At 42.2% G+C, this 13108-nt stretch overlaps 1 protein-coding gene across 2 annotated transcripts in view; it reads right to left on the bottom strand.

Moving 5' to 3' along the window:
* ATXN10 (ataxin 10) overlaps positions 1-13108 on the bottom strand; it is a 119732-nt gene that overhangs the window by 50301 nt on the left and 56323 nt on the right. For both annotated transcript variants that reach the window (XM_040564708.1, XM_040564701.1), the window contains exons 7-8: positions 6266-6431; positions 1320-1428 (exon numbers count right to left, since the gene is read on the bottom strand). In XM_040564708.1, coding sequence (XP_040420642.1) covers positions 1320-1428; positions 6266-6431 — 275 coding nt within the window. The remainder of the gene's footprint in view (positions 1-1319; positions 1429-6265; positions 6432-13108) is intronic.

Consider the following 13108-nt stretch of genomic DNA (forward strand, 5'->3'; position numbering starts at 1 on the left):
TGATAACTCAATCTTCTTTCATGGAAATTCGCTTGCTTTTTTTAAATTCAGAAAAATCAGCATTATTCTGCATACTTCTCATCACGCTCACTTTGCATGCTTTTTTTCCTTATGATCTTGCTATTTTCCCACACACAAACAAGGAATTCTGTGGTATTCCCAAACCTTCTGCCCTTCCCTTAAGGGGGACAAGCAGAAGAGAAGATTTAAGAACGAACACAACAAATCCAATAAAACTCAAAGTTTTATTATAGTCCAGATAAAATGCAATGAGGAACACATCTACAGCGCAGGAAAAGGTGGAAGAACAGCAAGACTGGCCTAAACTGGTTGCTAAACTTACTGATCTGCAACTCCTTGAAATTCTTTTGCATAGAAAGACATATACAAGCATTCAGATGATACAATGCACAATATTGCATTTCCTCAAAACACACACACATAAGATATACCTTACTTCAGTCATCTTAATGTAAGCGGCAAAGTTATACACCTGTCATCAAACAGAGATGTGTTGCTGTTGGTTTTTTGGCCTTTTTTTTTTTTTTTTTTTTTACAGCAAGGACACAGACTACCCCAAAATATTCATAATCAATATCTGTTTCAGCCATTTTTTAAGGCAAAATATTTAACATTTCTCTGTAACATCCATCAAATTTTATAAGTTATTCAGAAAATGGTACCATATATCAGCCTCAGAAAGTGCTACAACTTAGAAAGGCACAAGTCAGTATACGTACATATACTGACATATACATATGCACATCCCCCTTCCTCCTTGAGTATATAGGGTCTTTCTGGACCATCCTGGCTTCCTTTTATATGTGTACAAACCTTAAGTTTGTTGTTTCTTGGCAAAAGAAAGCTTCTTTTAAACTAACCTTTCAAAGTCACAAAATTTGGCTAAGAACTTTCAAACTGTACTTAATTTCAGGAATTTGGGAAACAGAATGGAACAGGCATGGAAAAGTCCTTTTTCTTCTTCTTGAGGAACTTCTTCCACACGCATTCAGTCAGTGGAAGAACATAGGAAGCAGTTGTCCTTTTGCACAACTCTTACTGTATAAATAGCGTATTGCTGAGAGTTGAATAAAGGCTTTGTTGGGTAATAGCGGTCAACAGAGCAAGTAGAGCAGCAAAAAAATTCCAAGAACAAATCAAATATTTGAAAATGTAGATTAATTCAATCTCCTATTTATTTATTTTATTAAAAGGTCAGAATCGTAATTACCACCAGTTGTGAAAAACATGTTTTCATTTACTGAGCAACATGATTTGAAGCCAGGCAACAGCTAATGAACTCTGCAGCTTTCACTTACCTATTGCTGTTTCAAGTAAACCAGGCAAAGCCTGTAGACACTCTAGTTGGCCGTTGTTTGATGTCATTTCACAAAGAACATCAAGAAGTCGAACTGTAACCAGGGCTTCCTATAGATGAAAACTACATTTCTGAAAATGTTTTATGAGGGATCACATAAGAACATAAAAATACGACAGTCTACTAGAGGACAGGAATTCTCAGCACCTCAGTTTCTTTGCAGGTCTTCTCAACTGCCAAGAAAATTTGTCTAAAATAAGGGTGTCTTTCTACAATAATGTATTACATTGCAGTAATTCCTTTTTCTACTAACAGTGTTAAGTGTGCCCTAAAAAATCATGGGGAAAAAAAAACAGAGCAATATGGGATTTTTTTTTTTTTAAACAAAAACACAGTATCTTCCAAATGCAGAAAATTACTAGCTGAGAAAATTATTTCTGTATAAATGTTTTCTTTAAGTTTATTCAGTAGGACCGTCCCACTTTAAAGACACAAACACCGCCTGCAAGACACTAATTTGTTATCCGCAGGAATTCTGTACAGTTCTGTGGTCAAATGAACTTTGGCTGTGAGAATTTACATTATTCTTGGGTAAATAGGATTGGGATCATAGATGCAGCACTTTGGTTAGGTATGACACACACAATTTTATTTGCGTATTATTTATTCAACCAGAGAACTATTTTTTTCTCACGGGTTGAATTGATGCGTGCTTAGAAGGACAATCCAGCACTTACAGAAACTACCTTAGGATTGAACAGCATAATTTTGAACACCGCATATTACTCAAGAACCACATCACAACTGCAAGATAATTCTATGGAAGGTACGGTATGTAAACTAGAAGTAGCCCTAAAAAGGCTCAGACACAGGTTTCATTAATTATTCCTGGGTGTCTTTTTTTCTTCATATCCAGTATAAAAAGACGTTTACATACCAATAGCATAATACTTTGAATCCAAATAAACAATATAGTATAATTTAAATAATTGGCACCACTGATTAGTGATTAAGGACTAAGATTATATTCATTCTTTGCCCCTTCCAACTGTCTTTGAATGACAGCAAATGGCTATATAGTCCAGATGCTAAAACCGTATTTCTACCTTCCTCACACAGGTGTGCAATCCATCTTGCCCTAAGTTATTCAATAAATTGCTTTTAACAGCAGCAAAACAGTTTTTGAATAAATTGTTCACTGTACTAGCATAAAGATTGAATACCCCAACTGTATTTCAGAGAAAGTAAGCTGATATTTGCATTTTTCATCTCATTTTGCATTGTAACAAGACAGCAGCTTAACGAAACGACTCTTTCAGCTCATATGCTTAATGCTTGCCTTTGAGCAACAAATAGTTACCACAGAACCACAAATTGGTTTAGGTTGGAAGGAACCTCTAGAGGTCATCTGGTCCAAACCCCCCCTAACTCAAGCAAGGCCACCTAACGCAGGTTGCCCAGGACCATGTCCAGATGGCTTTTCAGTATCTCCAAAGAGGGAAACTCCACAACCCTTCTGGGAAGAGTTGTGCTTCACAGCTGTAATGCAAACTAGTATCAATAGGCAACTATAAATCAACAGCCCTTACTGCCTATGTGTGCCCTACTGCTCACTTACATAAAACAAGCTCTGTAGCAGCTGACATTACAACTAAGGTGTGGCTTTTCCTTTCCTCCCCACCCCACAAATCTCTGTGGTTATTTTTCCCCTGGGTTTCTTTTTCCTCTATTCCTGCAGAAAAGAAAGTCAACAAGGTAGGATGCTTTCTTATCAAGCTTAGCAACAAGATACTATTGAAAAAACGAAGTATTTGGAAGTCTGACAGACATCTTCATTTGGATATAATCTGAAGAGTAAGGAAATGATTGACAAGTTTTTAAATAAACACATTTTGAGAGAGACCCAGAAAAGGGTTTCTTAAAGAGATGAAATAACTCAAAATCAAGGGAAGGGTTTTATTTTACAAATATAGTTGAAAGTTAGTGAAACCAAACTGATGTTGAAGTCAGGCTTATAATGGAAAAGCTATTTTAAACATTGGTTTAAGCACTGCAGAAGCATATGATTAGCTTTTCATTGGTTTAAGATGGAAGCTACAAGACCTGAGGCTCCTTAGGGAGAAAAAAAAAAAAGCAGAGTCTACATATAACAAATTAAACTGGACTGGACACCTTTGGGGAGTCAGGCCAGGTCAAGGACTATTCCCATAAGACAGTTTTCAAATGTGACCTCCTAGTTTTGGAGGCTAAGACAGATTACTAGTACAGACATTGCCTGACCAAAGCACTTGGTTTCAGGGACAAAGTGAAGTCCAGGCAGAGTTTAGTTTAACATCATAGATGTTGCCTAAAGCATTTTTAAATGACAAGCCCTACATGTACAATTTTTTTCTTTTTAAGTTAACTCAGGCAAAACCTACAATATTTACCTGATCAAAGAGAAATTGGTGCAATTTTTCATCACTTCTAGTATGAAAGTTTTAATATTTTTTTTCTTTTCCCACGGCAAGCATGTGTCATGAATAAATATATATAAACAATATACAAATAACACACACTTCTTAAAAGTTATCCTTGACATTTATCTCCCTTTATTCAACTCTTTATGACTTACTTTGTGGTCATTAAACGACCCACATTACCCACCAAATAGTGGTGTTCAACTTATCATATGTCATTTTTATGAGAGAAGGATAAAAAAGTGTCAAGCAGGGAAAGTTATACAGTAATATTGTCAATACTGCTGTCCTAGCACCTTCAAGTTGGACAGAGACCTCCTTCTACTAGGCACAAACAAAAGTTTTTTTCCAAGAACTGAAACCACGGAATTCTTGGAAAGCAACCACGTAGGATTGAAAAGGAAAAAAAAAGAAAAATGAATAAAAAAAGATAGAATTGTCTCAGTATATTTCCTCTTACTGAGAAGTTGGTACGTTTTCCAGAAGTAGTCGATTAAGTTTTGTAACTTAGACTATGCAGTCAGTTGAGTTTCAGGGAGAGTGGGAGAAGTGGAAGCTGTCCTCCTTAGACAAATAAGGAAAGATTCCTGTGTGTTCTTTTTCTTTCACACCTAGATATTATCTCCTCCTAAGGTGGTTTTTGGTATCTCTTCATAACACTTCTCAACATACACGTAAAAATCTTGCACCTACTTAAACTAGGAAAAAATCAGGAAGCACAGCACTAGCATGATTATGTAAAAGCATAGAAAGATAAATATGTTTCACTTTTATCATAAATTACAGCTATGACAGCTGTTGAGAAGAGTTTCTACAAATTAAACTATTACAGATTAATTTCCTTTAATGATAAAATGCTTCCAACTACATGCATGGTAGCAATTTCAGCACGCCAGTGTTCATCTGTCAAGGCAAAAGCTAGTTGTAACTTCTTTTTTAAATGTATTTTTTGAATTATAAGAAAATACATTAATTATATTTCTGAAACAAAGCATAATTAATTGGCAAGAATTGGTGTTTAACTAAGCATATGCTTGACTGAAGTGTATTTGGTTTCTCAGGCTTTGAGTTTTCTGGCTAGTTGTCTTAAAAAAACAACTTGTCCTCAGTTGAGCTGAAAAGATGTAAAACTATATGAAAGGCATCAAGAACTGAGACCAATATTACTGGCACCGCCTGCTCAGAATACAATGACCTAGCACAACACAAATAAGGTCACTGCAAGTTACAGTGTCAGTTGTTTTCTGTGCTCCCAAAGGCACTGTTAGGTCTTTAAGCGGCTTGTTGAAAGTAAAAGGAATAACAGGAAACCAGATTATTTGAAAAGATCTTTCTACCCTTCAATAGCCTAAACCTCCTTACTGTACTATATGGTAAGGCAAGTAGCCAGCAACTCTTGGATACTTCATAAAGAGGAAATAAAACAAGGCCATCCAGAACGCAGCTCTGCATCAGATGCTCCCAAAATGCAGCCCACAAGCCATTTGTGACCTATAAAAGTCAGAGGGAAAAGGGAATTCACTGTGGCTATCCTCAGCAGAACCAGTTCATTAAGTCTGAAGCAATAATAGATTTCTTCCAACTGGACTGGAGTTGGGGCAACTGTCTGTGTGCTCAGGAGACAGGAGCTGTCTGCCACTAAGAACCCTGCAAGCTCTGAAACTTGATGCTGTGGACCCAAGCTGGCCCCAGGAGTATCACCTTGTTAGAAGCATGCAAGGCCCACCAAAGAGCCCCAGATCATTGGGAAACAGGGAAGAGTCCATAACTAAAGCCCTCACTTCCATGAAGGATCACCACACATTTCAGACAGCTTCCCTGTACTGAGCCAATCACACAAACAGCTTTCCATGATCAGAACTTGATGTTCTGGGTCCTGAAATGACTTGGAAATCACCTGTCAAAAAAGCAGCCAAATGCATTGTCAAAAATAATATTTGGGAGCTTACTGATGAATGAAATATTAAATGACCACCAGTTATTTAACAAAAACAAACAAACAAAAAAGCCCTAAGATTTACTTACTTTAGTACTGCTAAATGGAATTTACCTAATTTTTACCCCAATTTTAAGGAAGAAAAAAAAAAGATGCTGCTTTCCACCTATGAAATAAATATTTTAAGTTCTGATACATCTTTGAATAAAATATAATTGACAGACTAGAACTATCGAAGTGATCCCTAGTAAACAAATAATGATACTAAAATATCCAAGCATGTGACAACTTGAGCATTTTTAAAATTTTGAGACCTTTAACATTGTGGTAGATTTGTTTCTGTCTCAAAGTATCAGATCCTTGGTCATCCTCAAAAGCAAAATTAGGCTGCTGTCTTACATATTCTCTTGTGAATCCTACCATTGCTTTTCCAAGAAAGAAAACTTGTGAATGTGGTTAAGAAGTAACCATGATTTTAGGTACTAGTGGCAATGAACCCACTTCAGATTCCAATTCTGTGTTTGTTTGCTTGTTTGCTTTAATTAGTCATACCTCATCTTCTGCATCTGCTGCAGATGTTAACTTGAGTACAGCTTCACATTTATCTCGGAAACAGCTTGCAAGGAAGTCAGCAATTCTGATGAACACATTCATTTCTTCACTGGTAACTGAGTTCTTCTCACTCACTTTTGACATTATCAGCTCTAACAAAGTAACTCTAGAATCAGAAGACAACTTGTTAATCAAATTCACTAAGCCTTATAGAATTATCAGTGGAATAAGCAAACAGTTCTTTAAAATGATCTAAATAACCAGCATGCTACTAACACAGCAGACTTTAAAAAATAAATGAACACTGCCAATCACTTCCTATTCAAAGGTTTATTTCTGCATACCATTAATTTAATTCATCATCTAATAAATACAATCTAGCCAGATGGTCAAGTCAATATTTTTCTCAAGTCTACTTCAATTTCTAACTTCTTATGTTCTAACATAACATTACTGTGAGTGCATATTCTGAGTGTCTAAAATTTCCACCAAAACAGCTTTCATAAACTGTTGTTAAGTTCAGTGAAACAAACGCATCCTCTTTGACAGCTTCTATTTGAAAATATCAGCTTTTCAGAGCCCTTGCCTTGTCCTTTACTAGTTCTCCTCCCCAACCCAAAACCAATTCAGAGCAGAAACAGGGGGAAAAAAAAATATGTACACTCAGCTCCATGCAGCTGTTTTACAACTGCCTCTAGATGGACTATAGTAAATCCAAGTTAATTATTCATATACCCAGTGAGAGTAATTCAGTGTATTAAAAGTAAGTGGATACATAACATAGCTGCTTTATAAAACATACTCAGGTCATTTATTTGAATAGCTTTAATGCTGTTTTATTTCCGATATCCCTTCATGTTGTTAGGGCAAATTCAGAGTATTTTGTGGAAAGAGAACTTCAACATGGTAGAGGTGTACTGCAGCTTTGCTGCTAAACTTGAGCACAGAAGGGAGCATGGGTTAGTGGATTTACACTGTAATTCTCTCAGTCTGAAAGAGGTCTATTTATTGAATGAATTCAAGAGTAGGCTCAGGGTTTTCTTTGACTAAAATATTTGCAATTCAGATGGAATAACTGACATTTAGACATTTAAACATGTGGAGTAATTCAAATGCTTTTTTTCCTTTTTTTTTTTTTTTAAATTTACCAAGCTGCTTGTCACAAGGGTGAGAAAAATGTCTTTTTCTGTGGAAAATTCATGGTCATTGCTTTATTAACCTCAAAGAGCTCACCCCTATTAATCAAGTAACAGCTACTCAGTTCTTACTAAACTCAGTCCCAAATGTCATTAATATAAATGCGTTAAACAATCATCTGAATGAGCACAAAAAGCTTTCTCAATGCAGTAGCACAGAAATGTACTCAACATGTTTGGGAAATGGTGGACTCAAGACAGAAGGCTGTCAAACACCAGTAACCTCTCTCAGGCCTCACTTAAAGAGCACCAACACAGTACAGTCATTATGTTTTTCCTCTGGGTTAAAACTGGGCACCACATACTTGCCCGTGTACAAACCAGCAGTCATCCAACATCCCTAACTGAACAAAGGTTTTCAGATTTGGCATGCTATACTAAAATAAAGTTAACTGCACAGTTATGTCATTCATCCCCAAAGCAATTTTATATGCCAGTTTTTACCACGTTTAGAGCCTTTCAAGTGTATGCTCAGCTAAGAAAATAGGCTACTCACAGACTTTATAATTACAGGAATTATTCAGATAAAATATTATCTCCTGCATGACAGCATCCCAGACAGCTATCATTGCACCAATAATCCAAGTAATACATGTTTAAAATAGACAAGCAATCCTTCTGTAATGAAATTGGAGGGTCACCCCATACTTGCATAAAGTGTATTAGTGACACAAAATTATTGCCAATAAGAAAATTTTTAGCATTACCTTTCCTCTTGCAATATAATTAGGTGCCCTGTTAGGCAACCATAATCCTTCTGGAGAAACAGGAGTGCCATTTAGAAGAAATTACATGCAGGTGGTGGTTTAAGTTCTTCTGTTCTCTTCAGGCATTTATATGTCAAGACTGTTTTCCTAAGTTGTCTTCCAGGCACAGTCATTCAGGACATGCCCATTTTTCCTCTGAATTTCAAGCAAGTCTTTCCATTCAGCCAACAATTTCCTGAGAACAACGTTTTTTGTTCTGATGCAAGTTCCCCTACATTCCTTTCTTCTATTGTCCCTTCCAGTTTTCTTCCAAGACTCCCTAGATTTTTTTCTAAGTTAGTTATCCCTAATAATGCAATTCACTCTTTTCTTTTACACAATCTCACAACTGTTCAGCCATTCAGGTGATAACTAAATGCAAACATGAACAAACTAACTGCCACAACAGATATGACAACTGTTAGTATCAGTAATAGCATGTCTCACCATGAATTTTGGTAACACCCAGTTCAATATCTGAATATAAAATTGTATGATATGATTATTATATTTCTATTTGGAAATGATCATGCCGGTAAGTGTCATCTTCCTTTTCTTTAGGCACCACTTAGGAAGATCCTTGTCAATCTCCTGCTTTTTTTTTTCCCATATCCAAATTTAATCCACTTTGTCCTTAATCTGACGAAACTGGCAAGAACTTAGAACAATTATTATAAAGTATTTGCAATCATCAATAAACACATCACTGCCTCTCAAAGTCTGCAAATAAACCACAGCCTTATTGTACAACTTAAATGTAGAAGTCGATTATCACAAATTAAAGTGAAGCTAAGCTCATCTAAAAACAGTATTGTAAAATTCCATCAATTTTATTATCACTAAATAATTTTTGCAGCAAGTGCAAACAGTTTATACCCTCTTAAATGCCGGACACTTTGGACATTCCTTCTCTGAGACTGGAACTCCTCTACCCTGAAGCACTTCACTAACAACAATGGTTCTGTATGACAAGTTAGGCCCTGTCTCAAAATACTCCGACTTTTCTGGATATGTACTCCAACTTCCGGATGTGTAGAGACGGGATCAGGAAAGCCAAGGCACAGGTGGAGCTGAACTTGGCAAAGGATGTGAAGAATAACAAGAAGGGGTTCTACAGATACATAGGCAGGAGGAGACAGGCCAAGGAGAGTGTTCCCCCTCTGATAAATGAGATGGGAGAACTGGCTTCCTCAGACATGGAAAAAGCTGAGGTACTCAATCAGTGCTTTGCCTCAGTCTTCACTGCTGGTCAAGTTTCCTATGTCTGTCAGGACCCTGAAACTCGAGGAGAGGGTGAGAGGAGCAGATTCCGACCCACTGTGACAGTGGAACAAGTCCAGGATCGCCTAAGGAAATTGGATGTGTATAAGTCCATGGGGCCAGATGGTATACAACCCAGGGTGCGGAGAGAGATGGCTGATGTGGTTGCCGAGCCACTCTCCATCATATTTGAAAAATCATGGCTGTCGGGTGAAGTCCCCGGCGACTGGAAAAAGGGAAACATTACTCCCCTTTTTAAGAAAGGGAGAAAGGAAGACCCGGGGAACTACAGGCCAGTGAGCCTCACCTCTGTGCCTGGGAAGATCATGGAGCAGATCCTCCTGGAAGACATGTTAAGGCATGCACGAGATAAAGAAGTGATCAGAGACAGACAGCATGGCCTGGAGCCAGCAGCGTCAGCGACAGCGTCAGCGGCGGGCCTTTTAAATCGGGCACCACCGTCATTTCAGACACCACTTGCCGAGGCGACCGGCTCCGGGGCAGACGCGTGCTGCAGCGGAGCGCGGGATCGGGACAGGCAGGGCTATTCTTCGGGCATCGAGCCTACGTGAGGGAGCCGCCAGGCACCGGCAGCCCTCGTGAGGGAGGCTGACGAGGCGTAGGCGGAGCCAGCAGCGTCAGCGACAGCTCCTCCCCCCGGCCGTTCAAAGGCAGCCCTTAGGGAGCGCGAGCGACCAGGAGCGCGGCTAACAGGGAGTGACGCGGCAGTTAGCGCAGGCAGGGCGGGCAGGAAGGGCGGAGCGCTCACACCCGCCCATAGGGACACCTCCTCTAAGGGCGCTCTCCCGTCAGCTGGGCTACAATGGTCTCCACCAGGCACGGTGCTTTCTTTAGGAAGTCAGTACACACCCAGACCGACTGCCCGTCCAAACATGCGGCAGTTCAGGTCTCCGGATGCGGGGAGTGTCTGAGCCTCTTGCTGCCATCGGCGGGAGGCAGGGGGACGACCTGGTCCGCATGGTGGCGGAACTCAAGGAGGAGGTGCAGAGGTTGAGGGATATCAGGGAGTGCGAGCGGGAGATAGACTGGTGGAGTGACTCCCTGCAGGACCGGAGGGAGAGGGACCAGGGTGAGATGCCCCAAAGGGGGGTGGACCCCCTGCCCTGTTGCCATCGGGCAGAGGGAGGGGACCTGCGAGTTGAGGAGGAATGGAGACAGGTCCCTTCTCGACCTCGCAGGAGATGCCCTCCCCTTCCGGCGCTGCCTTCCCAGGTGCCCTTGAACAATAGGTTTGAGGCCCTGGAGCTTGAGAGACCGGTGGGTGAGGACGAGGTAGGAAGCCTACCCAGGAGGATGCCTGAGGTGAGGAAGTTGGCTCCACGCCTCAGGACTGCCTCCACCAAAAAAGAGAGAAGGGTGATTGTTGTGGGCGACTCCCTCCTCAGGGGAACGGAGGGCCCTATTTGTCGGCCTGACCCCATGCATAGGGAAGTCTGCTGCCTCCCTGGGGCCAGGGTCAGAGACGTTACCAGGAAGCTTCCAAACCTGGTTCGCCCCTCTGACTATTACCCGCTTTTGATAGTCCAGGCTGGCAGTGATGATCTTGAAAAGAGAAGCCTGAAGGCTATCAAACAGGACTATAGGGGGCTGGGACGATTGGTGGAGGGAGCGGGAGTGCAGGTGGTGTTTTCGTCTATCCCTACGGGGAAAGGGAGAGGCATGGAGAGGACATGGAAAGCTCACGTGGTTAATAGGTGGCTCAGAGGCTGGTGCCAGCACAGAAATTTTGGTTTTTTTCACCATGGGGAGCTTTACTCGGCACCTGGCCTGATGGCCCCTGACGGGTCCCTATCTCCAAGGGGAAAACGGATCCTAGGCCAGGAGCTGGCGGGGCTCATAGAGAGAGCTTTAAACTAGGCAAGAAGGGGGACGGGGCTCAAAGAAGGCTTGTTGGAGTCGTGCCGGGGGAAACAATGGCTAGGCTGGGGAAGAAGGCGATGGCCCAGCTGAAGTGCATCTACACTAATGCACGCAGCATGGGTAACAAACAGGAGGAGCTGGAAGCCATCGTGCAGCAGGAGGGCTACGACTTGGTTGCCATCACGGAGACGTGGTGGGACCGCTCCCACGACTGGAGTGCTGCAATGCCTGGCTATCGGCTCTTCAGGAGGGACAGGCAGCACAGAAGGGGTGGTGGCGTGGCTCTCTACATTAGAGAATCTTTTGATGTTGTGGAACTCCAGGCTGGGAATGATAAGGTTGAATCCCTGTGGGTTAGGATCCGCGGGAAGGCCGGCAAGGCTAGTGTCCTGGTCGGGGTCTGTTATAGACCGCCGAACCAGGATGAGGAGACGGATGAGGAGTTTTATAGGCAACTGACAGAAGTTGCAAAATCGTCGGCGCTTGTCCTCGTGGGGGACTTCAACTTCCCGGATATATCCTGGAAACACAACACGGCACAGAGAAAGCAGTCTAGGAGGTTTCTGGAGAGTGTGGGAGATAGCTTCCTGATGCAGCTGGTCAGTGAACCTACCAGGGTGGTGCCCCGCTAGACCTTCTCTTCACAAACAGAGAAGGACTGGTGGGAGATGTGGTGGTCGGAAACCATCTTGGACAGAGTGACCACGAAATGGTAGAGTTCTCTATTGTTGGTGAGGCCAGGAAGGGGACCAGTAAAACTGCTGTATTGGACTTCTGGAGGGCTGACTTTGAGCTGCTCAGGACGCTGGTTGGCCGAGTCCCTTGGGAGGTGGTTCTGAAGGGCAGAGGAGTCCAGGAAGGCTGGGCGCTCCTCAAGAAGGAAATCTTAACGGCACAGGAGCGGTCCGTCCCCACGTGCCCAAAGACGAGCCGGCGTGGAAGAAGACCGGCCTGGCTCAACAGAGAGTTGCGGCTTGTGCTTAGCAGGAAAAAGAGGGTTTATAATCTTTGGAAAAAAGGGCAGGCCACTGAGGAGGACTACAAGGATGTAGCGAGGCTGTGCAGGGAGAAAATTAGAAAGGCCAAAGCTCATCTGGAGCTCAACCTGGCTACTGCCGTTAAAGACAACAAAAAATCCTTTTACAAATATATCAATGCGAAACGGAGGACTAAGGAGAATCTCCATCCTTTACTGGATGCGAGGGGAAACCTGGTTACTAAGGATGAGGAAAAGGCTGAGGTGCTTAATGCCGCCTTTGCCTCAGTCTTTAGCGGCAATACCGGTTGTTCTCTGGATACCCAGTGCCCTGAGCTGGTGGAAGGGGATGGGGAGCAGGATGTGGCCTTCGCTATTCATGAGGAAATGGTTGGCGACCTGCTAAGGAGCTTGGATGTGCGCAACTCGATGGGGCCCGATGGGATGCACCCGAGGGTACTGAAAGAACTGGCAGAGGAGCTGGCTGAGCTGCTTTCCATCATTTATCGGCAGTCCTGGCTATCGGGGGAGGTCCCAGTTGACTGGCGGCTAGCCAATGTGACACCCATCTATAAGAAGGGCCGGAGGGCAGACCCGGGGAACTATAGGCCTGTCAGTTTGACCTCAGTGCCAGGAAAGCTCATGGAGCAGATTATCTTGAGGGTCATCACGCGGCACTTACAGGGCAACCAGGCGATCAGGACCAGTCAGCATGGGTTTATGAAAGGCAGGTCCTGCTTGACGAACCTGATCTCCTTCTATGACAAAGTGACGCGCTTGGTGG

Source organism: Cygnus olor, chromosome 1 (genome assembly GCF_009769625.2).
Source record: "Cygnus olor isolate bCygOlo1 chromosome 1, bCygOlo1.pri.v2, whole genome shotgun sequence".
Lineage (NCBI taxonomy): Eukaryota > Metazoa > Chordata > Aves > Anseriformes > Anatidae > Cygnus > Cygnus olor.